This window comes from Nesoenas mayeri, assembly GCF_963082525.1.
Source record: "Nesoenas mayeri genome assembly, chromosome: 1".
NCBI lineage: Eukaryota > Metazoa > Chordata > Aves > Columbiformes > Columbidae > Nesoenas > Nesoenas mayeri.
The window spans coordinates 183,907,801-183,934,994 of record NC_137541.1 but is presented as its reverse complement, the minus strand read 5'-3'; the positions used below and the strand labels follow the sequence as shown (position 1 = coordinate 183,934,994).

The window sequence follows — 27,194 nt, the reverse complement described above, 5'->3', positions numbered from 1 at the left end:
AAATGAGTCAGAGACGCTGCGGGGTCATCAGCTTCAGTGCGATACAGAACTAATGTGAAGTTGGTAAGCCTTTTAATTTACAAGAGAGATGCATCTTAGAGTCTCATTTCACAACTGCTTTCTACGTATGTTCCAGAAAGAGTAGATCGGAAGCTCTGCTGCTTTTCAGTTCCTTTGAAATGTATCGTTGCACTGAACAACAGATGCTACTTAAAAGGCAGAACGTTTCTCAGGAGGCATATGTCCATGACAAACTACAGAAAAGTTTTATTACATCATTCTTTACTATTTTTCTGTTGATGTCTGACACCTTCAGAAATTATCAGGATTTTCTGAAAGTTATCTTCTTTTTGGTACTCAAATAATTTTTATTCTATACTAACTGAGTTGAGCTGTGGGGAAGGAAATTGGCAGAGGAAAGGTCACCAAAGACGCAGATGCACTTGTGGTTTGGTGACAGGACACTATCCTGCCTTCTCTTCCCCCTGTAAAACAGCGAGCTGAGCTATGGCATGGGTGACAGTGCTGCAGCTGAATCAGCACCAAAGGAGTCCAGAGTAATTACAATAATTTGGCTTAAGTTGGAGGGTTCAGGAAATCTCCTAGGCACGGCACCCACTTCCATAGTGAGTGGTCTGTCTTTAAGCCTCAGCCAAATTTGTAGGTCACCTGTAGTACCTATGCCAGAAAGGAGAATGGTGACCACTCTTGGTAGTGGCAGCTCTGCCGTTGTCACACAGAGCTTCCCGAGCCTGTGAAGGCAGTGGTTGCCCAGTACGGATCAGAAGACTCACAGTAAAACTTTACAGTGTCTTCTGTACCATGAACACGTTTATCATCCAAACTTCAGCTGAAAACACTACTGGGAACATTCACCGTGGTCTCACAGACATCAAGTCAGGAGTCTGGAGTACGGACTGAGAGCCATGAGGTCAGTAGCTCTGCGACCTTCTCTGGACAAGTAGTGTGTGTGTAATACACAACAATTAAAGAAGTACAGCTAGGGTTTACTTTCTGAAACAGGTAACTGATTCATGAATACAGCTCCCTTAAAATAAATGAGCTATAAGATGTTAGATGTCTCTGCTCATTGCAGGAGAGGTGGACTAGATGACCTTTGAAGGTCCCTTCCAATCCAAACTATCCTATGATTCTATGATCCTAATCCTTAAGACAAGGTGGCTGTGAACAAGGCTGGCTGTGCAGGGGACTTCTAGGGGTGGGAAGAACACACAAATTTCATGTAGTAAAGGGCGAGTGGGGAAAAATGCAAACACCAAGAATGGAAGGCTTTAAGATTTTCAGGAGATCAGCTTGACAGCGAAGCCCTGCTGGAGAAGTCTGCAGAGAGCCGGGGCTGGCTTTGTTCAACCTGGTGCTGGGAAGAAGGGACAAGAATATAGAGTGACATTTGGGCACTGGAGGCTGAACTACACCACAGAAGTGACAGTGCAAGTGCATGTGTATCTAATATGTATATATGAGGGAGAATAGTATGGCACAGCGAATTGTTTGGGAATACTGGAAAGCAGAGCAATGTAAACATTGCATTTGTGGCTGGGTCAGCATGGGAAGAGGCTACGGAGCCAGGGGAAACGCTGCCTCGTCCCCTGCCCATGGGGCTGGACGGGCTGCTCAGACATGGCATTCCACAGGGAAAATATTACATGTACGCTGCTGTCTTGGGATATGCCTTAAGAAATGACATCACATAGGACAAGACATAGTTTCTCTTTCTGTAAATAAGAAAAAGCACTTTAAACAAAACACAGCATCAGAAAAGAATAATCACATTTATTTCTTTAAGAAATGGCCAGAAACCTGAAATACTGTGCATCAATATTGGAACCTTTTTGAGATAGTAATTACAGTTATTTTGTTAGGGACTTCTGTACAATATTTGCTTACTAACTACTGGACCAGATTTTCTTCAAGAGAGAGACATTTTATTTAATAAAAATATTAGCTCATATTACCGTGCTTTGTCCTCCTTCCCCAATGCAATATACACGTAAGCGATAGGAACAACCAGGGTTTAGTCGGTCACACACATGTTCCCTAGCAGCTCCACTGTATATTGTGTCCCATTTGTTTCCTGAAAGGTTAAGAATAAGCGTGCAATGAAGCAAGGTGTAACTTGTCACACTTCAATACCAGCCACAGCAGGTATCCAAGCTTTACTAAATATGTGCCTGACATTTATAAAAACAAAAGAAAACAAAAAACTTTAAGGTTTGCTTTCAGTTTCCTGGAAAAAGATCTAACCATTTCATAAAGATAGTTTCCTAGATAAATTCGTGTAGATCTGAAGTGAAAATATGTTCCTTATTTGGTATTCACATTAACTAGGAGTGAATTTACTTTTAATGAAGCAGTTATTATCGGGCCAGCAGGCACATTCAAACATCGTAATAAAATAAATAGGAATGATACAAAAGCAAAAATTTCCATGGAAAGAACTTTTAATTACAACATTTGTTTTGTGAACTGTAACTACAGTCCACAATTGATAAAGCTTGTTCCTGTATTCCTGAGTGGCCCAGCACCACTTGAAATACTGATTTCATTCAGGCAGAACCTAAAACCAGAAACTCTTTAGCATTCTCTCTCTCCTTTTAAGATACTAAGCAGGGAATCCGGGGACTTTTAATGAAATCTCCAACAACCCAATTCATCACAGAACTTAGAGAACCGGGAATGAAACATAATGCACAGCTCACTAAATGTGCATGAAAAGCTCAGGGAAGTTATTCCAAAAGTGACTGAATGTGCACACATGATGCAGAAAGGAAAGTGACAGACTGACTACCAAAAGAACCCCTGACAGGGCTGCCCTTACAATCTGGGGACAGAGAGCTGTCTTAATCTGACGCACCGATATCATTCTCAGTGTGACTGTGTTTCTGAGTTTAATAAGGTTACTAGATTTTAGAAAAAATTAGCTGGGTAGCTTTATGTCCAGTTTAGAAATATTGTTAATTTCCTTTCTGTATTAAAAGATAGAAAAGCAAATAGCAGAAAAAATGGTATCCTAGCTGTATCACTGCTCTACTTTAATAGTGACAAATGGAGTACTAGTTTTCTTTTATCTGTCACACATCCAAAACCACATGGCCCTGCCTTTCTGCCCTAAAATGTCTGAAATGTGCGATTTCCTTTCCAGAAAAGAATACACCAAAGTGATAGGTTGAACATGAAGCATCTGTTTTGACAAGTGTTGTGGCATCTTTTTTCTAAGCCAGAGGAAAAGAACTTCTTGTACTACAAGCATCAACATCCTTATTTTTAAATGGCAGTCCTTTGCAACAACTTTCCTTATCATCATACACATTTTGTTCTTCCCACAGGCACACACGCACACAAGAGAACATAGCTGAATGCCAACATATGCTCCTAATACTTACCACTTAAGCCTTCAGAAATTTCCACAACATATGTATTTATTGCTGCTCCTCCATTGTCTTTTGGTGGATCTATAAAAAAATAGCAATATTCCAAGTGAGCGAGGCAAACTAAACATTTTTGTAGCTTTTGAGGAGAATTTACAAAAGGAAAAATCAACAGCCAACTGGAGATGGGTGAGTATTTAGACAGGTAGCCACAGCATCCTGGCTTAGGACAGCAGCTAAGCATTTAAATCGTCCACTGTGTGAGGCTGCTGGATCACAGCCCTACTGTAGTGTGCAGATGAAGAGTGACAAGTGAAAAGGGCACCTGGGAGGTGCCACCGCAAACATTTCAGCTACACAGCTACTCTGAAGTGCCATGAAAGGCTGTCTGGTTATGGCTTCAGGGACATAGATCCCAATGGTCCTGTAACTTGGACTGTAGATAGGAAAAGATTATCACACTGATTTGCAAATAAGACATTTCAAAATAATCTAAGGACAGCATTTCAAAAACCTACATACTTTGAGAGAGAACAGAAGTCATGAGCTCTGTACTGAAAACTTAACCTCTTGAATTTTTGATACACCACTAGAAATTAAGTGCACTATCCTCCCTGGTACAATATTAATGTACAAGATATGAACCTACAGACCTGTCTTTGACATATAATCCTGCTACTCTCTCAGAGCTGACTTAGAGAACAGCAGAATTAAGATCTTGTGGCAAACCAATATTACGGACAGATATGAAGACAGCATGATACTTTAATACAGAAGGGCAGTGCTGCCACAAGATTATATTATGTATGTGCAAATGGTGATAAATAAATGATAAATAAATAAATAAATGAGACTCACTACACAGCACTTTTTTGCTTTGAAGGTAACAAATTACTCCAAATGAAAAATAAAATCACATTAATTATCACTCATGAAAAGAAAAGGAGAGCATTACTGTTCAAAATAATGACTATTAAAAGTTTTATAAATAAATAGAAATTCTAGAATTTACAAATTAGGTATTTCTAATAATTTCATACATTGCGTATCATCCATAAAAGATGAAGCATCAGGCTCCAATGTAGCAAAACACTCTGAAAAGGTGCAAGCCTGGACTTGCTGAGTCTTACTTATACTCTGAAAGTAGCTTTCTTATTATTAAGGCAAAATAATTAAATACACTCTTAAACAGAAATAGGTACTAAATTTAATTACCTGTGACAATAAATAAACTTTTAACCGTTGTTTTCTGCTAAACTACTGCATCACACAGTACTTTTTCACCTTCTGTTTCACAGCATAAGGGTAAAACAAATGGGCCTAAGGAAAAGTTTCTTAAGATCCTTAGTGAATAAAAACATTCAACTATCAAACCCAAACACTTTGAAGAGACAGGCTGAACTTGGATCTTGTATTTTGATTAAAAACCCAGAATTTTGTGGCATCTACTTTTTGTGACAGAGAACTAAAACTTCTTGGTACACAAATTAACACTACTGGTTTTTTAATTATTGTAGTCCTCTGCAATAACAGTCCCTATTACAATTTGTATATTATCTTCCCACATAATTACACTATTATACTGCCACTCTAAGTATTTTGAATCAATATTTTTTGTCTTAGTTCCATGAAAATGGATCATAATGGCTCGGCTGACTGAAGTGTTACTGAAGTAAAATCTGGCTTTCTATATAAAAATACATATATAGATATAAAATACATTTATGTATACAGAAAATATAGAGAACATACTCTAAACAGAGCTGGACAACAATCTTACCCCAGGTTATTTTAAAACTCTGTGCGTGAATTTTTCCTTTCACTGTGGGTTTTGAAGGTGCTCCAGGCTTGTCTGGACAAGTAATGTATTCCACTGTCTCACTTGGACTGCTTTTCCCTTCTGAGTTATAGGCAATGACCTGTAAATATATTAAAATATTATAAACAAAAAAAATACGCTGGCTAGTGGTATTCTACTGTGTCACTTGAACTGCTTTTCTCTTCTGAGTTATAGGCAATGACCTATAAACATGTAAAAAAATATTACAAACAGAACAAACGTGCTGGCTAGTGGTATTCTACTGTCCCACTTGAACTGCTTTTCCCTTCTGATTTATAGGCAATGACCTGTAAATACATAAAAAATATTATAAACAGAATAAACGCGCTGGCTAGTGGTATGCTATTCACTGTTAATAGTAATGTCAAATTAATTTATATGTATGCTTAGATAGCTACACAATAAATTATAACTAAAGAACTAAAGCTATGATATACCTTCATTTTACATTTTAATTGTCCCATAGTTAGACAATCACTATACTGAAATTAAAAATTCCTGCAAGTTACCAGGTAAAAAAAGCCATTTAGCACCCCCCCCTCTCCCCGTAATGGTGAATTCACAAATCAAATAGCCTTCCATATCCCCCAAATTTTAAACACTGGTGCATAAAGTCAGGCAGCTACTTAAATGTTGCCTGACTGTAAAAGGCAATCAGGACATGCAAATCTCAGTGACACAAATGGAATCTGTGGGTGCTCAATATAGCACAAGCCACTTTATTTCAAGTCAAGGATCTGAACATTTGTTTTTTAAAACCAGTCTAAGAACTGCTCTTTTTAATTGGAGTTGTGCCATTTACTGATAACAAAATATATGCATGAGAAAATCTTTTATAAAAAACATGGAAACAACAGATGATGAAAAAGACACACAGCAAAGAGGCAATTTTAAAATTTTCACTGAAGGAACCTGGAAGTATTATAATTTCAATTGCAATTCCTTTGCTGTTGAGGTAATGGTATTTTCATGTAATTAAATAACAAGCAAAAAATGATGCTTTACCCAACTGCTGGAAAAACCTGAATAATTTGGATTAATTATGTAGCGCCCTCGTGTTACTACTTCTTCTCTTAAGGATATACATTCAGAGATAAAGAACTGCTTATATAGGTAAGTTGTATTAAAACCAGCAAAGGTGATATAAACTCTTCAATCCCAAGGGAAATCATGGCAAAAGGTGTAACTGGAAGTTATTTACAGGCACACAAAGAGCAAGAAGGTGATTAGATTTATCAAGGTTAAGTCATGTTCAACCAACCTGAGTGCCTTCTACGATGAAACAACTTGCTCAATAGATGCGGGGAGAGCTGTGGACACCATCTACCCCAATTTTAGTTTGACATGGTCTCCCCCAACATCCATGCAGACAAGCTGCTAAGATGCAGACAGGACAGATGGACCCCAAGATGGGTATGGAAAACTTGGTACAACACCAGGCTCAAAGTGGGGTGGTTAATAGTTCAGAGGCAAATTGGCAGCTGCTCATGATTGGATTTCCTCAGAAGTCAATACAATGTTAGATACTACTTGATACCTTCAGAAGTGATCTTGGTGACGGGAGTGAATGCACCCTCCCCACGTTTGCATATGACACCAAACTAGGAGCAGAGAGAGACATGCAGAGATACGCACAGACAGACTGACAGGCTGGAAGGTTGCAGCAACAAGAGCTGTGTAACTTTTGACAAAGGTAAATGTAAAGTCTTGCACCTGGGATGGAATCATCCCAGCAGCAGCACAGGTGAGGTCTGACTGGTTAGCTGGCTTTTCTTTTTTCAGCTCTGTTGAGAAGGACCTTGGGGTCCTGGTGGAAAACAAGCGCAACAAATCAGCAAAGCACCCTGGAGTAGCAAAGGCATATTGTTTCATGGGCTGCATTAGCAAGAATTTAGTCAGCAGAACAATGGATATGCTTGTGCCAGTTTACTCAGCACTTTTTGGGCTGGAACACTGTACCCAGTCTGGGTCTCGCATCCCAAGAGAGACATTGAGAAACCGGAGAGAGTCCAGAAGAGGGCCAGCATGATTAGAGGGTTGGAGAACCTGACACAGGAAGAAAGGTTAAAGAACTTGGGTTTACTTTGCCTAGAAAAAAGAAGTTTCATAGGGGGTGTGTGGATTCTAATCACAGTCTTCTAATACCCAAAAGGTACTTAGAAAAGAGATTAAGATCCTCTTTTCACAAGGATCTGTGATGACAGGATGAGACAACGGGTGTAAGTGTGTTAGGGAACTTTCTGGCTGCATATAATAAATTAAACACTACGAAAACAGGCTGCCCAGGGAAGTGGTGGAATCTCCCTTGCTGGAAATACTGAATCCTCAGGTTGACAGGGCTGGGACAGAGGTGAATTGCCTAACCTAAGGCCCTGCTTTCTACACAAATTTGACCCAGATGATCCCCAAACACCCCTTCCAACCCAGACTTTTCTGTGATTCTAGGAAAACAAATTGTCACTATTTTTTGCTTTCTGATTGTGTCTGCAGATACTTTGCTACATATTCCTATTTATTCACAGCAAAAAAATAAACAACCTTAAAAAAGGGGGTTTGGCTTTTATATTTGTTTTAAAAATGAGCAGAATCAAAATGACAGCAGCAACTTTAGACTGAGAAAAGGCAAGGTGAGCTAACATGTCTCACAGACACTAAGTCTCCCGATACAGTTTACAAGATTAACAATCATCTGGTTGTCTTTATGCCCTTACAAATGAAGTTAAACAGGCACAGTTAGCATTTACGTATTATAATAACGTTTCCAATGGTTATAAAGCTTCTTTCGAAAGCCTTAAGGAATATTACTACTAATTAAGTCTTTCTCCTGTATAATAAAAATTAATGACCTGGTTAAGACAACATTTGTTTCTCCTTTATGCTCTCTGAATGGGTGAACAAAGATTTCTGTTTAGTGTTTCATTAAGAAAAACAGGGTATAAGCATTGATTTTTTTTTTTAAACGCCAAACTTAGGATATTTAAGTTAACTATATATTCACTAGTAATGTGTATGATTAACATGTAGATTTACTTTCAAAGGAAAACTACAACCAAATGCTGCAAAATTTAGTTCCAAGGTAATTGGCTGTTCTTTAGTTTAAGTTCATGTGTGGCTGTAACAGTCCTAGCTTGGTACAGTCCTTGGAATACACTACATATTTTAAATTATTTAACTATTAAGTTATGTAGAAAAATCCAAATACTATAAGACTAATACCTACCATAGCCTTTTTGTGCTTAAGAAAGTAATTGTATTCAAGAGTGCAAAATATCTGCTATCACTTGAAAAGGATTACTGATACATTTTAGGGTAAACTCAAAACAAAGCAACCAACCCCTAAACTGCCACCTTTCATATCGCACAGAGATGCTGTTCTTCAGCAGTTCATAATTCCTCCATATTACATGGTATTCTAGGTGTATGCAATATAATAGCTATCAACATTTTCCCTTGTAGACCAAGATAAGATCATTCTGACTCTGCTTCATGTTTTTAGCTTTGATTTGAAAATCATGCAACTGTTCAAGAACAGCTTAGAACACAGAACAGCCCAGGTTGGAAGGGACCTGAAAGACAACCTGGTCGAACCCTTCAGGGAAAAGGGAGCCTAGATGAGATCATCTAGCACCCTGTCCAGTTGTGCCTTGAAAGCACCCAGTGACTGGGACTCCACCACATCCCTGGGGAGGTTGTTCCAATGATCGATTGTTCTCACTCTAAAGAATTTATTTCTTACATAAAGATGAAACCGGTGCAACTTGTACCCATTGCCCCTTGTCCTCTCCATGTGGCTCCCTGTGAAATCAGAGCCTCATTCCTCTTTGTAGGTGCTCTTTAAGTATTCGAAAACTGGTTCCCCCTTAAGCCTTCTCTTCTCCAAGGAGAAAAGACTTCAGTCTTTCCTTACAGGGCAGGTTCTCCAGCCCTTCAACCACCTTCACGGCCCTCCTTTGGACCCCCTCCAGTGTGTCTGTGCTTTTTTTGAATAGTGGGGACCAAAACTGGACACAGTATTCCAGGTGTGGCCCGACAAGTGCTCAGTAGAGTGGGGTGATGACATCTCTTACCTCTGCTAGTAACATCCCTGTGGATGCAGTCCATGATCAGGCATGCCTTGGTTGCTGCAGTGGTGCACTCCTGACTCATGTTCCACTTGCTGTCCACCAGGATTCCCAGATTCCTCTCAGCAAGACTGCTCCCCAGCCATACAAATCCCAGCCTGTACTGGGCTCTACGGTTACTCTGACTTGTCTTTGTTAAACTTCATACTGTTCTTGCTAGTCTTATCTTCCAGCCTGTCCAGGTCTCTCTGTAAGATAGGTCTCCCTTCTGACATGTCCACCTCATCACTCAGTTTGGCGTTACCAGCAAATGTGGTGAGGATGCTTTCAATCCCATTGTCTAGATTGCTTGTGAAGATGAACAGTGTGGGGTCCCATAATGACCACTAGGAGACACTAATTGTGACAGCCTGCCAGCCTGAGTAAAAACCATTGATCACCACCCTCTTGAGTGTGGCCTGTTGCCCAGTTTTCTATTAATCTGCCCAGCCAGTCTCTGTCTTGCCAGTTTGTCCAGGAGGTGGCTGTAGGAAACAGCGTCAAATGCTTTGCAGAACTCCAGGTAAACACAATCCACTGCTCTCCCCAGGTCATCTCAAAGTGTTACTTGGTTGTAGAAGGCAGTTAGATTAGTCAGGCCTGATTTGCCCTTGGTAAATCTGTTTCGGCTTTCCCAATCCCCTGCTTCATTTGGCTTGTAACAGTTTCTGGAATGACTCATTCTATTACTTTCCCAGGGACTGAAGTAAGACTAATGGGCCTGCAGTTTCCTGGGTCCCCTTTTGGGCCCTTCTTGTAGATGGGCATGGTATTTGTCCTCTTCCAGTCATCAGGGATATCCCCTCATCTCCATCATTTTTCAAATATTAAAGAGAGTGGCCTCGTAACAATATCAGCCACTTCTCTTAACATCCTGGAGTGGATTCTGCCCTGGTCAACCAGTCAAAGTGGGCTGAGCGCTCTCAAGAGGCCACAGCCCAGCCCTTCCTCTGCTGCTGGTGTGTTGATAGATGCCTTGGCATAGCTACTGGATCCTGCGATCTGGGGTCTAGCTATGCCGGTCAAGACAGAGGCTAAGAAGATACTGAGAACCTCTGCCTTATTGATGTTATTAATAACTTGTTTCTCTGCCCTGCTTAAGCAATGGGCCTAGGTATGTCTTCCTTGCACTTCTGCTTACTGCTCACGTATCTGAAGAACCTCTTCTTGTTGTTCTTGACATCTTTGGCCAATTTCAGTTCTAGCTGATCCTCCGTCTTCCTGACCACATGTCTGTATGTCCTAGCAAGGTTCTTGTAGTCCTTGATGGCTATTTGGCCACCTTTCCATAGCCAGTATGCTGCTTTTTTGCCTTTAACCACAGCCAAAAAGCTCATTGTTAACCCACTGTTAAGCCAGACTCCATCCTGAGCTAACAAGTTCAGCACTGAATACTTATTAGAATGGGCTCAGCACACGGTAATATGAATGATTTACTAACTTGGGTTCAGTTCTGTACTGGCATTGATAAATGTTTTTTGATCAAAGCTGCTCCTTATCCCAATGTGCTTTGAGTCTATCAAAGAACCCTATAGCTACACTAAGTAATATTACCCATTTATATGCAACACAGAAGCCAAATAAAAAAACCCCAGCTGTTAAGAACATTGACTTACAAAGTGGAATTTCAAGATACCTGCAACTACGTTATGCTCCTGCAGAAGGAGGTTCTTATTCCTTCTGCAGAGCTGATCAATGAAGAAGGTGTTCAGCTGATAGTTTTAATAGATTAAAACTGTAAGAAATTGGCATCAAATTTTGTTTTCCTTAAAAAAGGGCCCTCCCTACTTCTGAGTCAATCTCAAGCTATTAATACTCTGGTGCAAAAAACCCACAACCCAAATAGATGAAAAAATCTTACCCTAAATTTATATTTTGTACTACGTCTCAAATTCTTCACTGTGTAGGTAAGATCGTCACCATCATATTTTGGCTTGAAACCATATCCCTGCAGAATTAAACAGGATTGTTTGAAACATTATATTTGCAAACCAGACCATGTAACATACTTCATACAAATAAACTATGGTTTCAGACTGTAACTGTTATGCTCCTCTGACAAAGTACTAAGTGTAACTTCATTCTGTAAACACAAGATATTTTCTCTCGAGAGGGGAAAATTAATTAACCATTCTCCAATCAGAAGAGGGGAAAAGAACAGTAAAGAAAAACATATACAATGTCAATAGAAATTATACCTAAGATCTTCAAAGGGTAGAACGAGACTAATTTTAAACCAAAGGTAATGAGGCTGAAATGACACCTAGGGGGACCACAATTCATGATGCAATTACTTTGATCCAGCTCTTGCAAGGTTTAACTTTCAGATAGTTAAAAGTCTTTGTAGGACTGGGGCTTAATCATACTAATAACAATTACTGTCACAATAAAAAGGAGAAAGCTGTGTGGCTTGGTCACAGTAATGACAAGTCATTAGCTTAATTTCAGAAAACATAGTTCTTTGTAGACTATTCTATCAAAAGTAAACAGTTACACTTAACACAATGATGTATCAAACATTATAGTCTCTTTTTTTACTGAGAATAAGTATTGTAAACTTACTGAGTTTTCATCCTCCATCTCTAATATATATGAGATTCCTTCATCTGATGGTGTTCCTGAGGGTTTTGTCCACTGTAGGGATAACCAAGTAACTCCAGCATTCATCAGCAAAGGACTTGCTGGTGTTGTTGGGGCAGTGCCTGAGGTATGATACAGGACTTCTTCACTAAAATCACTGTTTAAAATAGACAGTATGTAAACTAACTAGACACAATAAAGAATACCTAGAAAAATATAATTCTTACTAAACACAGCTATGACAGCTTCTTGGACATGTGTGCAACTGGAATTGCAAGGTGGTACATGCAGATGACTTGCCCATGAGTCTGTCAGTAACAAAACATTTGAACAAGGTTAACACTGAAAGATTCCTTTGTATGATATAATTACAATGTTTTGCTAATGAAAACATTTTGCTTTTTCATATTATATTGTTCTAAAACAATAGAGCTCTATATGCACTAGTGTACTAATACCACAGTGTCCTTCCTATTCAAAATGAAAACATGAAGACATAAAAGCATATATGGGAAGACCTCAAAAAAATGTTGCTTCCCAGGCAGCAATTATATGCTTCAAGTATCCAGTGAAGTACTAGTTTCTCTAGTGATTCAGAAAATAATAGAATAATAGCCTCATTTAATGTTAAGTTACTTTAAGAGCTGCCAATATGGAAGTCTTATTGCAGAACAAATGAAGCACAGTGTACGCCAGCCAGTCTCCTAACACAACTGTTAACCTTATCTGATGATGCTTAGATACGCCTTGAAGTGAAAATACAAAAAGTCACAAGAAAAGAACTACTGTGAAACAGAGGGATGCAGAAGTCAGTAAACAGGTACTATGCTTTCACAGATGGTCTGACATGTATCCAGCTAGATTCTAAAAAACACCCACCTGTTCTCAGCTGGCATTTATTTGGATATTTACTGCTTCTACATCAGAACTGAAGAAACACAGGCTTACGAGCTAGTTTTTTTACTGTATAAAACTAACATAAATCTAAGAGCTAGGCACTACCTTAGTGAACATCAGGAAGCCCTGAAAACAAAATTCTCTGTATGGCTTAAGCAACAGTATCAGCTAAATATCTCATGTGTCAGAACCTGACTTCTGAAAAATCTCAACATAAAGACATCTCTCTCACACAGCCTACGTTATAATAGAAAGCCTGCAAAGAGGCTAGACAAATACTAGCTTTATTCACAACAGATTATTGAAGAAGTCACCTTACAAGGAGATATATGGTAAAAAACCCCACACCTTAAAACGATTTCATCTCTTTACTCGACTGAATCACTCCAAAATACACTGAAATCAACTAAGAGAGTTCAGTGATACTCACATTTGAATGACTCTTAAACAGTTCTCTTAGAAAGTACAGTAATGCTATCTATCTTTCAAATAGATTTTATTTTTCCAGGTTTTTTTTAGCCACTGTTTCATGTGTGGTTAGAATTAAACTTAGAAATATGAGTAACTCAAAGATAAAATATCTGTTCCTGTTGATAAAATCATTTAGACAAAATTCTGTCTCCAGACGCCTAACGTTCTCAACATTCTTCATAAGGAATAGTCAGGGACTCTACCCTGATAAATATTATTTCAAGAGACATCTTAATTAAATAATATCATAAAGACAATAAAGTGCATCTTTACAAGGCTATGAGATATTGATTTAAAAATCTATTTGGCATGATTTGTTTAAGAAGGGTACTTAACTGATCAGTGCCTTCTACCAGCTTACACTGCAGGCATCTGTAATATGTGCAGGTGTTCCTGGATGAGGCATTTGCACTCCGAGGTAAAAGGGCAATAGGAAGACAACCTGAGCACTGGGCCCCGCTTAACTGCCAGCTCACTCCCTGTCTATTTTATTTAACAGTTCTAACCAAATCTCATCGAGACAAAGTCTGGGAGCAACTCAGAGAAGAATTAATTCTAGAAACAAGCTGCAGAAGGCAGTAACATGATAAAGACTGTGTCAGAACACACTGAAAGTCTTTCTAGCCCACTACAGTGTTCTCTGATAGTGGCCCAATCATAGGAACTATGTCTATATTGCACTATATGCAATGCATTCGCACTACCTACGCTTTACACCATCCTTTAACACTGTCCAAGCAGGTGTTGCTCCCTCAAGTACCTCCTCATGCCAGCTGAAGGACACACACACACACATCCTCTATTTCATGCTATAAAAACACCACTCTGGTGAGCTGCTGCACGATGCTCATATTTCAAACACTAAATTAAAAAAAAAGAAAAAAGCAAAATAGCAATTTTAGGCTGATGGGTAGAGAAGTCCTGCTTTTATGCCACATAGGACCTCAAGGTTCAAGTGCTACTAGGTAGTGTGGACACTGCCAGTCTTCTCTAGAGATGACAAGCCCTGGTAGCGAGATTATCAGACAGCTTTACTGCTTTGCCTGAAGACCAAGAAACATCCCTAAGAACTACTGCACACAGAAGCATAAGCATAACCTGAGAAACTGTTACTTATCAGTTTTTTTTCAAGTTCTTACTCATATATCTACTGAAGTCACAGGTCATTTATTCAAAAAATTCTAAATACAGTATGCTGCTCTATGAATTCTGAAAAGTAGCAATTAAGAACCACATATCCTAAGCATTCAGAAGCTCTAGAACTTCAAAAGGATTCAGCGATATGGTAATATCATATTCTGTCCATTTCACAGGGTAACAGGAGACTAACAGACACCTTAGATAAAGGGACATGCCTGGGCAATGGGACATGGCAGCAGAGAGCACAATACAGATACACCTACAGGTAGCAGGATGGGTTCTGCCAGACTTCATGTTCCAACAGAGTTACTGACACCTCTTTATGCTGTTCATCACTAAAACTCTAAATTTAAGGAGAGCTGGTAAGCCCTGGAAACTTGCTACACCAGCTTCAGGAGCTACCTTAGAGCTAGCCCCATGTTGAACCTCCCTGGACCCAAGTGCAGCAGCGAGTGTGGCAGGAGGTGCCCTCTGCTCAGCACAACAGCAGCACGAGGACTGGACCATTTCAACTATTCCATTGTAGCACTTCGGCTGACTCGCTTATCTTTTAGCATGATCCCCAGAATTTTAGTAGAAGTGTTTATTACATCAGACACAAAAGCCTATTACAAGTATGAGCAGAAGAAAACACGTCCAAGGTAACAACTTCAGTGTAGGTCTACAAAGACTGAAGCTAAAAGCCAGCACAGCCTGGGCTGATTTCACATGAGAGCAGCCGGGTTGTCTGTGCCATGCTTGTATTCCTCATTCTAGGGGCATTGTGTACAAATGTCTGAGCAGGCTGTTCAGGAAATGAGGCTGAGTCTGGGAGAAGTAGCTGCACTATCTGCTTCTAAGAGGGGCTGAGATTTGTAGCGTTTCTATGGCAAGTACGCACATACCTAGTGGTTGTAGTATGTAGCCATATCATGCCTGGACAAAATGCATTATGCTGGGAACAAAGAATAGCTGAGGTTGGAAGGGATTTCTGCAGGTCATCTTGTCTAACCTCCTGTGCTCAAGCAGGGTCCAGTGGTTCACTGAACACAAGTAAACTGTAAACCAAACAATCCAGCCACATACTGTGATTAACTATGCAGTTGGACTAGATGATCACTGTAGGTCCCTTTCGTGTGTGATCTACTCTATGTAAACCCGCTTTAGCAGGTGGCTTAGACTATATTGAGGTGTCAAACTCATTTTCACCCCCCCCCGCTCAGCGTGAAAATGAGTTTGACACCCTTGGACTAGATGATCTACAGAGGTCCCTTCCAACCCCAACCATTCTGTGATTCTGTGATTCCAAATGAATTATTCTATATTCCAATATATTCCAGCTGGACAGAAGACTTGTTTCTTTAAATTGCATCATATGTTTTTTCCCAAACAAGCACACACATGCATATGCATTTCATAATTGTGTATATAATAGTAGTATTTACCTCATTCCCATGTCATTTTTGGCTGCTAGCCTAAAGGTGTACCCCATTGCTGGTGATAGTTTAGTAATCCTATACTGCTTCTGTTGGCCATAATAACACTGGCAAAACTCTCCATTTCCTTTTCCCTAAAAAGGAATTACATTAATCATATTATTCACCCTATTATATATGTGTCCATCAATTAAACTAACACAGAAACATGAAGTAAATTCATTAACTGAAACGAAATATAACTCAATCTCCCATATAGTGAGTTAGTAGTACATATATTTAGTAGGTAGCAGCGTATATGTAACTTTGTATACATATTGAATTAGAGGCTTTTTTCTTTCCTATCCACTTCCCAGCTCTACAGGGTTGGAAGGAAAAGCCATGAAACTTCTGCAGCTCTGCCGTCTCAGGGCAGCTCTCCAGGTAGGGAGTGGAAGATGCTTGCAGGGGTATAGCAGATCTGCCCCCTTTGTACAAAAGAAAGACTCTTACAGGAGAATGATCCTTCAGTGTCAGCTCTTGAGAGAAGTATTGGACTACAGGTGAAAAAAATACTTTTAAGAGTGGTAGAATAATGTAATTAGGAATTTCCTGTTATGTTACGTTCCCCAAGAAAAAATTTGGGCAATAACCATGATTTCATAATTACTTCAGGAATTGAATATTTCTCACATGCCTCTAGACAGAAGTCATAATTTTCATACCACTTGCTGTGCAGAGTCACATATAGCTACTTTAAAAAAACCCACAAAATTAAAAAGAAAATTTGCTTACTTCGTCCCATTCTAAAAGGTAACTGTGGATTTTAGAACCATTATCACAAGATGCCTGCAACAGGAAAATAAGAAAATTAGAGCTCCAACTGGTTACAAGACCACTTAAGTAAAAAATGTATGTATAGGTCAAATTATGACATGACCAGTGCAGGGCAAATGATGCTCCCCTTATATGGGTGTTTCATTTGCGAAAACAGTCCTAGCTCAGTCTCCATCCAATGAGTGTTTATCATGTTTCTGGTTTTGTTTTGTAATTTAGACCTCGAAAAAGTATTCTGGCAGCACTATATAAAATGCTACAGAACTTTTCTGTGCAGCTAGATTGCAGGTCTGCTTAAATGTCAGTCTTTCCAGACCACTTCATTTGCTTTGTGCAAATAAGCTGATATTCAGTACAGAGAATGAGAATGGGTTCCACAGTACAGCAGAGGAATGGAACAAACCACTGCCTCGCATTAGAGCTCAGTAACTTTATCTACAAAGGCTTCTTGCTTTTACGGGAATCTCTCTTTTTACTGAAGTCCGTATTTAACACAGTACACATACTGTACTGCTCAGTCACAGAACCGTGACTGAAACTAGTGTGTTTGACAAAAATTTTCCATTTCAACAAACTGGCATTTTATTGACAAATCTGAAACAATCATGAAGAGTTTAAAATATTTATTTCAAAAGTTTTAAAACAATTCTTACCTTCCACTGCAGAGTAAGAGAATTTTTGGTCCGATTAGTTATCCTAGGCAGATTTGGAGTATCAGGTTCACAACTCAATGTGGTAAAACTCTCTGCTTCTGAAGGGCTCCCCTTTACACAGTTGCATTCTACTTGGACTCTAAAGTAGAAAAGAGCCAATAACATTTTGCTTCAAAATCTGTACATACAGTTTCTAAAGAAAATTGAGTATTCAGAACTAAGTTGCTGCCCTGCTACCTCAATATTAAAACATCACTCTTATAAGTAAATAAACGGTTGAAGCATCTTGGTCAATAGAAGTAATGCAAGAATCCTTTACTTTGGATGTACGTCATTACCATCAGTCAGCTTTAGTCTCACAATTACATTTGAAATATGTCTGTTATTTGCTGTACTTTGGGAAATAATGGTAACATCTTGCAGGCTCATTATCTCTTGCAGACATATTAACTGATATTATGAATAATTCTTCTGCAAGTACTTTCATCAGTTGAGCACAATGAAGCTGTTGATACATTTTCAGAGTACCTTCTGCGCTGCATCAAGACCTTGCTGAATCTGTTCAACCTGTCGTTTCCTTTAGGAAGGCTACAAATTAACTCTCCAAGTACTTCAGAAGAGTGAATTCTTACTTCTGTCTTTAAGACAAATGTTTTTTCTAATAGCTTTTCTCCAAAATTAAGTACAGCATCATTATCTGGCCTCCCCCTGTGCTCTGCCACTGCACTCTCCTCAGCTGTTTGGCCATGCCTTGTCTCCTCCTTGGGTGAACCTGCACATTTACTTTCTTCTGATTCACCTGCTCCTTTAAAAGAAAAAAACAGAACCCCTAAAACCATTTCCCTCCGATTACTGGCATAAGATGTAGGCTGTCTGCTTATGAAGATGTGAAAGTCCTTGTATTTTCTTGCTGCATGAACAGCAAGTCACAGGAAATTTAGCTTTGCAGATTTCATGTACAGGGCAAGGGAAACATTTGAACAGTGACTAATATTGCACACAAAGTTGTTTGTCCTTGCATAGACTTGCAAATATGTAATTAGTCAGTTATCTCTCTAGTTCAGTCTTTCTGGTTTTCATTAATTTTGGGCAGTGTCTGCACTGGCAGAATTTTGTTTAACTCCTAGTTCAGAAAGAGCTTAGATGGCCAAGTCATCTATGGCCATGCATTCTCTACAATGATCAGAATTAAGTAAGAAAGAGTTTGAATGTAGCTTGATAAAAAAAGGATGTAGACAGGAAAAAAAAGTCCTAGGTTCTGACCCTCCGTGCATTTTCAACTCAAACATCATTGGGTAAAGTGCATAAACACTACTAAAAATAGGAACAAAATCACAGGTAAACACTTGCATAGGAAGAGCTTTGCGTCAATTTATCATTCATCCTTCTCCTGAAGCTCTGCTGCAGGCCATATAGTGGCCCAAATTAAATGGTGTGTGATGAAGAACAGGACAACCCTCTTCTGCTTCTGCTTTGGCAATGAGGACAATACCCTGCAAAACAGCACCAGGAGGTAAAGACCCCCTCACACCGACAACCAGGATTATAGCTCTCCCATGTGAGCAAAAGCTAGTCAAAAGACACACACAACAGAAACCATCCTCCTCCCCTCTGCTGATGTTGCAAAGCTCATGTGGAAAGAGGCACAGCTTTTCTGACTTCGATCCTTACTCAGACACTCTTCTGTTGCCTGTGTATCCTACTAGCTGCCTCTAAATTGGTTCCCTGGTCAGTGAGTACTCAGGAGTCTTGGGGTTCTCCAGGCAGTCATGAGAGGCAAATCCTTCACATACTGTACATTCAGTCATTTCTGAAGTTGCACTCTCCACTTGCAATTATTTCTTGAAAAGGCAGTACTTTTAGGGTGGCCTTCACAATGTTAGGTACTTATAAACTTGTATTCATACCATTTGTTTTAAACCAAGAAATATGACAACCCTCCAATATGTAAAAAACGTGGGAAGAAGAACACCTAACCACATCTTTCCAATCCTATGTTATTTCTTCAGTAGGACATACTGAAACAGCAAATTCTGCTAGAAGGGCAGAATTACATTGAGCTGGGGGCCTATTTAGTAATGTATACGGGGTCAGATTCACTGGTCTGCTGAAGCAAAGTGAAAGCAGCATAACCCGACTCTCAGGTGGCCAGTGGTGAGCACGTTCCTGGGTCAGGAACCTCCCTCTGCCGCTTCTGGAAAACTGAGAAAGCAAGTGACACCTGTGCTTGGCTCAAGGGACAGAAAAATGTCACTGTTCTGGCACGACATGAGAAGTAAAGAGCACAGATGCTGGATGAGGACGCATAGATCTTGTGTTCTCCAAAATGGACTGAGTGGTCAGCTAAGCCAAAGATGTTGATTTCTGACTGAAATGAGGGTGAGATGTGGTAAAGAATCTCTGAAGACTTAGGCAAATTCACAGATCCAATGAAACTTTTGAAACATTTGAACTGAATTTAATGAAGAGAGGAGGAGATACTCACTTTGCATGGTAATCAGTTGCTGGCCTGAGATCATTTACAGTAACTTTATTTTCTTCTCCACTGCAAAGAGATATGATTCGGCTTAATACACTGTTTCAGAATCCCATACATTTATAAAAAGGCATACATCATCTAACCCATCCACCTTCTAAGAAATAATTTGCTAACAGTTTGTTTCTGTTGCTAAATATAGTAAAGTGAAAATGCATTTATCTTTTAATTTTAGGGGTTTCTCGCATTTGATTCCTGTTGTTTTGCCCTGTTTTTTTTGTTGTTGCTCTGTTTCTTTGTTTGAAGAACAATTATTTTCCTTTTTAGTCAGTAAGATCAGCTGCATGTGTAGGCATGTATTTTATTATACCAAAACCACTGAAGTACTGGGGCCTTCAGAAGCTCAGTTCAGCCCTGCAAAAACAATTCCCTGAAACTATACATGATGGCATATACCTACTTGTTAGAGCCCAGTAAACAGAAAAGTCACCTCAGTGACATCTAACAGTCTGCTTTTACTGACACCAGATTACATTAGCAAAGCTCATTTCTTTTCCTGTAAGCTTCTAAGACAGGGATATCCAGCTTCTGTTTCATGTACTACTATGAAATCTGTAGAAGGTAACTAAGATAAACTAGCTAAACACAAATATTTATAATTATAAGAGTGCTCATTACCCTTAATGGTAAATTTTGTTATATTTCTCGAAGTTGCAAAAGAATGATTGAAAACCATTGCATTAGGAATGAAACAATTGAAGAGATTTGTTTTGCTGCTGCTAGAGGTGTGTTCTGTGTGAATCTGCTTACTTTATTTCATATCTTAAGACTGTCTCTTACCAAGAGTATTTTCAGGGAAGGGAAGGATAAACGTATTGGGAGCAGAAGCATGTGCTGAGCTAAATGCAAATACAATTTGTGTTTCTCACTACCTGTATATCTCACTAACTGAGAACCCATAATTTCTAGTGCGGCTGGTTGAAATGCAGCTAAGTTATATTAAAACATACTTCCAACATGTAAGAACAAAGTCTCTAAATTCTAATTGATTCTGGAGACTTCACTATTAAAACAGAACCAATTTTACTGAAAAAGTAGTTTGTTTCTAAAGAGAAGTTGCACAAAACTGTAATTACTTAAATCTCTGGACAACAGGGAGATCTTTAAAGAGGTTTTAAGCCACATAATTCAATACAACAGCAATTAAATTAAAATAATGAATACATACACATATACAGTTTTGTACTTTCCATCTTTTCCGGTATTTGAAATCAGTACTTCGTAAGTATAAACATCTGGTATGTCATTCTTGTCAGCATCTTCTCTGGTATCACTGGATGGAGGGGACCACATCAGCAGTGCTGTCCTTGCCTGAATGTCTGACACCTGTAGAAATACAACTTTGAGACCTCTGCCATTTAAACGCTGTTGTATATAAATGTTGCTTTGCCACACAGGACCAAATAAAAGAGAAGAAAATCATATAGCATTAATATATTAGAGCATTTATACTAATAGCTGCTAATTAGTTTTTACAGATGAAATCCATCTGGAAATCTAAAAAATTTCGTGAGAAAACTGCAATCCTAGGATGCAGGGATGAGTGCAAGCAAACTTCAAAGTAATGAATGCCACCTAGTGGGCTACATAAAAATTACTGTATCATTTATGATGGCAAGCACATATTGTGAATCAGTCATTTTATTAAATGACAATGTTTCAGACTTCTTTTTTTTCATGACCGGTACTATAATTTTTTTTTAATACCTTCTTGCTGACTTTGTTATGAAATATGTTAAATATATAGAAGCTCAGGAATTTCTCAAAAATGCCTGGCATTACTGTAGCAGGTACATAAACTCGGCTTTGGGCATTTAATTATGACTGCGACAAGTAGACTCTCCCACTAGATTAGAACCTATTTGGTTAACTACCCAGCATTTTTTTTTTTTTAATCAGAATATTAATAGGGATACAATTACCTGAGGCTCTAATCTAGTACTCTATTAGCCAACACAATATTAGAACATATATTTTGACCTCAGGCGCTTGCGATGAAGGCATGCTCACAACGTACATGTGCATATACATACATATATATGGGCAACAACCTAAAGAACTCCCATGGTGGCATTTGCCTGCACAGCCCACCCTTTACAGAAAGGCCTGGCTAACAGCAGTTGCAGTGACAGAAATATGAACATAAACTGTGTGTGAATGCAATACCTCCCACTGTCTGAGAAGCGTTTGCCCCTGCAGACTCATTGTGCTGAAGACAGTGACCCACCAGTGGGGAATTACAAAGACACTTCAGAAACGAGGAAGGAATCAGCTTCAGAAGAATAAAAGCACTATGAAAATTCATGACAGGGATAAAAGATGTTGGAGCCCATTGCAGAAATGATCAAAACTCAACCCGACAACGCAAGAAACCACCCTGCCAGCATTGCTGCCTCCATCCACCCTCCTCGTCCGATGCCACGACAGCTGCAGCCCAGCTGGTGCGACAGCAGTTTTGGGGGGAGCAGGCAGGGACCCACAGCTGGGGTGGGCACATGAGAACTGCTGAGGAGCTTCCTCACCAGCCTGTGCATTAGCAGACTGCAGGGAACAACACGTTTTAGGAAACAAGACAGTTACAGACAAAAGTAAAGTACCCACTTCTCCCCCTGAAGATGTGCAGTTTTGGGAGCACCCACACTCCCAGAAGAGCAAGGGGCTGGGGATGCTCGTATTTCTGTAGGTGAGTGCATGGGTGTGTGCATGTGATTACAAATTTTTAGAATCCGTTACAGAAGGAACTCTAAATATTTGTGGGTATTTATTAATATTGAAAGTCTGCCATTGTGGTTTATGTGTTGCACCTACTATTTACAATCATTTCATAACAAAATAGAAAACACATGATAAGGAATTAGTAGTTTTACAACATAACTGTAACACATATCTATATTGGGAATTGTTGCTTTTGGAATTCTATTACCAGAGCACCAGAATTAAAACACTATCTTCACAACTAGAGCTCTTAAATTGATATCTACTGAACCAAAAACCTGAAAGGGTCAACTTCAAGAATGAAGAAGAGGAAGAAACTTATTGATAATAGTAGGAAAATTAAAGTAGGAAAAGTAGGAAACTTAAAAAGTAGGAAAATTAAACAAGATGAATGTCAATGTCTTGAAAATAATGTCACTAAGCCCTTACATGCTAACAGGACTGTACATCACGTCCTGAAATAGATCTAATACTAGCAAGATTACCCACTGAAGTTCTTGGAAAAACAATTCAAAGTTTGGCAAGAGAAATTCCACTATGATCTTGATGCGGTCACAAACTCCACTAATACTAACTACAATCACCTCAGTACAATTCTACCATTTCTGAAAGTCTTCAGAGTTGTGGGAAGCATCTGGGGTGGTAGAAGCTCCCTCTCAGACAATCTTAGTCCCACCCTCCTGGGCTGCAGAAAAATGGCAGGGCACACAGAAGAAAATGAGTGCAGCTTCCTGAAGGACTACTATGCTTCAGGAGTAGTAGGTCCACTGTAAGATTATCTATTCCTATGTTTAGCTACCTTATTTTTTGTGGACAAGGGAAGAGGTACAGACATCATCTATCTGGACTTCTGTAAGGCCTTTTGACATGGCCCCCCCCCAGCATCCTTCTCTCCATATTGGAGAAATACGGATTTGATGGGTGGATTGTTCAGTGGATGAGGAACTGGTTGGATGGTCACATACAGAGGGTAGTGGTCAATGGCTCAATGTCCAGATGGACATTAGTGACAAGTGGTGCCCCTCAGGAATCCATACTGGGACAAGTACTGTGTAATAACTTCATCAGTGACACAGACAGTGCACTCTCAGCAAGTCTGTGGATGACATGAAGCTGAGTGGTGCAGCTGACATGCTGAGGGACAGGATGCCATCCAGAGGGACCTGGACAAGCTCGAGAAGTGGGCCCATGCAAACCTTATGAGGTTCAACAAGGCCAAGTGCAAGGTCCTACACCTGAGTCAGGGCAACCCCCAATATCAACAGAGGCTGGGGGATGAAGGGATTGAGAGCAGGCCTGCGAAGAAGGACTTGGGGGCACTGGGGGATGAAAAATTGGACATGAGCTGGCAATGTGTGCTCACAGCCCAGAAAGCCAATTGTATTTTGGGCTGCAACAAAAAAAACACGGGCCGAATTTTTAGCAGGGCCTGTTGCAACAGGACAATGGATAATGATTTTAAACTAAAAGAGGGTAGACTTAGACTAGATACAAAGAGGGTATCAAAACACTGGCCCAGGTTGCCCACAGAGGTGGTAGATGCCCCATCCCTGGAGACATTCCGGGCCAGGCTGGACGGGGCTCTGAGCAACCTGATCTAGTTGAAGATGTCCCTGTTCATTGCAGGGGGCTGGACTCGATGACATTTAAAGGTCCCTTCCAACCCAAACTATTATGTGATTCCATGATTTTTAACAGTTGGAAATTTTTCCTTAATATTCAGGCAGCATTTCTCTTACTACCAGCTAAGCCTACCTGCCCTAGCCACCATGGTGTTGAACATTAGATCTTCTCTTCCTTTCTGCAGTTGTTTCTTATGTATCTGAAGACTGTTAGCATTTGTTTCTTGCCTCACTTATCCAAATCTCCAATCATTCTGACTGTTTTCCTTGCCTCCTACTGTTTCATTGGCTTTAGTGCTTTGTCCAGAACTGCACGAAACATCCCACCTAATGCTTTACTAATGTCAAACTGCAGACTTGACAGATTACATTTCTCTTCAAACATCTTAGTTTATCTACTTTTACACTGGAGAAGTAATGCAGTTGGTATGAGTGAAAGGTGGCATTACATCTTATTGGAACGTTAAAAGATCAAAGGTCTCAACTGTTCACTACACAGAGAATAGGAAGAGTGGGAGATTAACGGCAACATTACAGAGTAACAGACAACTCAGAGGGCTTTGACAAATAAAATGAAACCCACAGTATTAGTGGAAATCATTATATACCAACAAGTATAAACAGAGAACAGGGTGAAATGTTCTTTAAGTCTCTGGCTGGATGAAAAATTGTTATCCTGAGTTACTCCCCCAGGGCTATGTTTGTTGTTCAGCTCACAAAAACCTTCCATAAGACTTCTACAATAACAGATGACAACTGTTAGCATAGTAACTATAACACAATGAAGCAGTATTTTGTACCAAACTAAAAATGAGAGACTATGTAGGTTGTTCTCGTTGTTTTACTTTGTGTAATCAGAGTTATGTGACTAAAGAATATTATGAAGAGCTGAAGCTTTGCTGTGGTCAGTTTGCCAAAGCTTAAAAGCAACAGTCAGTGGAACTGAACTTGATCAGAAATGCAAACTGAAAAGTATTTGCAGAAGCTGGGAATTAAGGACAATCTTATGGCACATAAAAGCTGTAATGTACAAAAGCTATATAAATCCTGTATACGTACATGCACACACACGCCTATGGGGAAAAGGAATAAATGTTACCCAGTAAGTTTAACAGAATGTATAGGAGAACTTAAAAGAGTCGATGAAACAAAAACAGGCAATAAGATTAAACACAAAAATATATTAAAAGAAAAAAATCTATCAGGAAATCTCAAAGTCAGGCACTGCTCTGTTATTGGTGGATGTAGAAGTTAAAACTGTAAAATGTAACATGAGAAAGAAAAAAAAGCATTTAACAGTTATTTCCATCCCGCATTTGCAACAAGTCAGAAATCCATGTCCATCTCATGTAACCCTGTTGCTGGACCAGAAAATTTACAACCCACACCAGTCACTGGCACCATAGATGGTACCCCATGAAACTAGGTGGTCTGCAATAAACCAGGTAGTCAGGTTAAACCACTGGTTCCCTGCCAGCAATGTAAACTCACATTGAACCAGGAAGCTCCAAGAAACCAAGCCTAAACTAGTAAGCCCTGCTGAGGAGCACTTGGGAGTGAACGACTTATGGAATAAGTGTTAAGAGGCAGGTACCGAAGGACCTACGAGCAGGTGCTCATAGGTAGAAGAACAGAACCGAAGTTAAAACACTTAACTCTCTGGCAGGTATAAATACTGGAAATAATTTCCAACCCTGTCCCTCGAACACGTGAATCCTCCTGAAGCTGCTACCTTCTTCATTTCTGCAAACCCAGAGAATGGGGTGGGGAACTGTGGGGTCCACAGAATCACAGCTTGTGTGTGAGGGGTCAGTAAAGCAGAGAGGTAATAGGAGTGGGACTGAGTAATATAAAGGTTTTTCTCCTGGACCTACACTATATATGATGGTACATATTCTATAAAGTTCTGGAGCTTTTCAGTAAATTCACCTATAGGTGTACGAGTATTTTCAACAACTCTCAGTTGCTTAAAAAAAATAAATAAAATAAATCACAGCTGCAAGCACCGACAAGAGAGAACCAGAGAATGTAATTTAAGTCCCTTTCAACTAATTTATAAAACATTTGGTACTGCTTTTCAGACTCATCTTCCAGCTAAGAGAATGATTCTTAAAGACAAGACTAGGTCCAGCTATATTCCTCCTCAAAAGACTATTAATAAGGGACAGAGTGAAGTGCATCACATTCTAAAAGCCCAGAAGCATACACAGAATATTCGCAAACCACAAAACATTATGCCCTCCCAACGGACTTACATGCTATGTAACCAGCCCTCAAATTCTGAGTTCCTATCGTCTCTCATTATTAAATACTCAGCCTTCTGCTCCATTCTTCATTTTGCTTTTGATTTTTTAGGTCCCCTTCTGTTCTGCTTTCTTTGTTATTTGGTGAATGGACATGACAGCTGGTGGACATGAGGACTCAGCATGGTGCAATCTGCAGAACCACTCCAACTTACATCTGGGTACAGACAGTTTAAGATCTCCCTAAGGAGAAGAGTCATCTGGTGGCAGTGCTGCATTACCAACTTGACTTAACAGTGCCATGTATGAAAGAATAGGGGATCCATACATGGAAAAGTTTAAGAAAATGAGAACATGTTCATAAAAACGTCTAATGGGAGCCTGGAGGCAGCAAAGCTGAAGTGCCCATATTGCATAGAATTGAAAGAGCTATGTGAATGCAGGCACACCATGGAGCCCGGCACCTGATTTAGACGTAGGTGCCCTGGACGTGGGCACTAAGACAAGGGACAGTCCAGGACAGGCCACAGTCTTCAGCACTACTCTGGGTTTTTGGGAGCAGGAGATGGTGCAATGGACACTACACTGAACAGCACCCGTGTGATTATCCGATCATCTGACCACCACCACAGCCAGTACCCAGTATTGCCTGTGCCAGCACTGAAGTTCAACCAGGGAACAGGTTGTTGATGATCCATCCAGAGCAGCATCATGGCACAATCCCCATAATGAATGCTTCAAGCAAAACATTAATCCAAAACCTACAGGGATATTTCT

The 27,194-nt window shown here is 39.7% G+C and overlaps 1 protein-coding gene across 6 annotated transcripts in view; it reads right to left on the bottom strand.

The window, feature by feature from the left end:
- Positions 1-27,194, bottom strand: part of FNDC3A (fibronectin type III domain containing 3A) — a 118,716-nt gene that overhangs the window by 11,603 nt on the left and 79,919 nt on the right. For all 6 annotated transcript variants that reach the window (XM_080351683.1, XM_080351681.1, XM_080351684.1 and 3 more), the window contains 10 exons: positions 21,006-21,163; positions 19,787-19,846; positions 17,302-17,440; positions 16,607-16,660; positions 15,842-15,966; positions 11,892-12,066; positions 11,191-11,277; positions 5,170-5,308; positions 3,405-3,473; positions 1,977-2,095 (listed from right to left, as the gene is read on the bottom strand). In XM_080351683.1, coding sequence (XP_080207809.1) covers positions 1,977-2,095; positions 3,405-3,473; positions 5,170-5,308; positions 11,191-11,277; positions 11,892-12,066; positions 15,842-15,966; positions 16,607-16,660; positions 17,302-17,440; positions 19,787-19,846; positions 21,006-21,163 — 1,125 coding nt within the window. The remainder of the gene's footprint in view (positions 1-1,976; positions 2,096-3,404; positions 3,474-5,169; positions 5,309-11,190; positions 11,278-11,891; positions 12,067-15,841; positions 15,967-16,606; positions 16,661-17,301; positions 17,441-19,786; positions 19,847-21,005; positions 21,164-27,194) is intronic.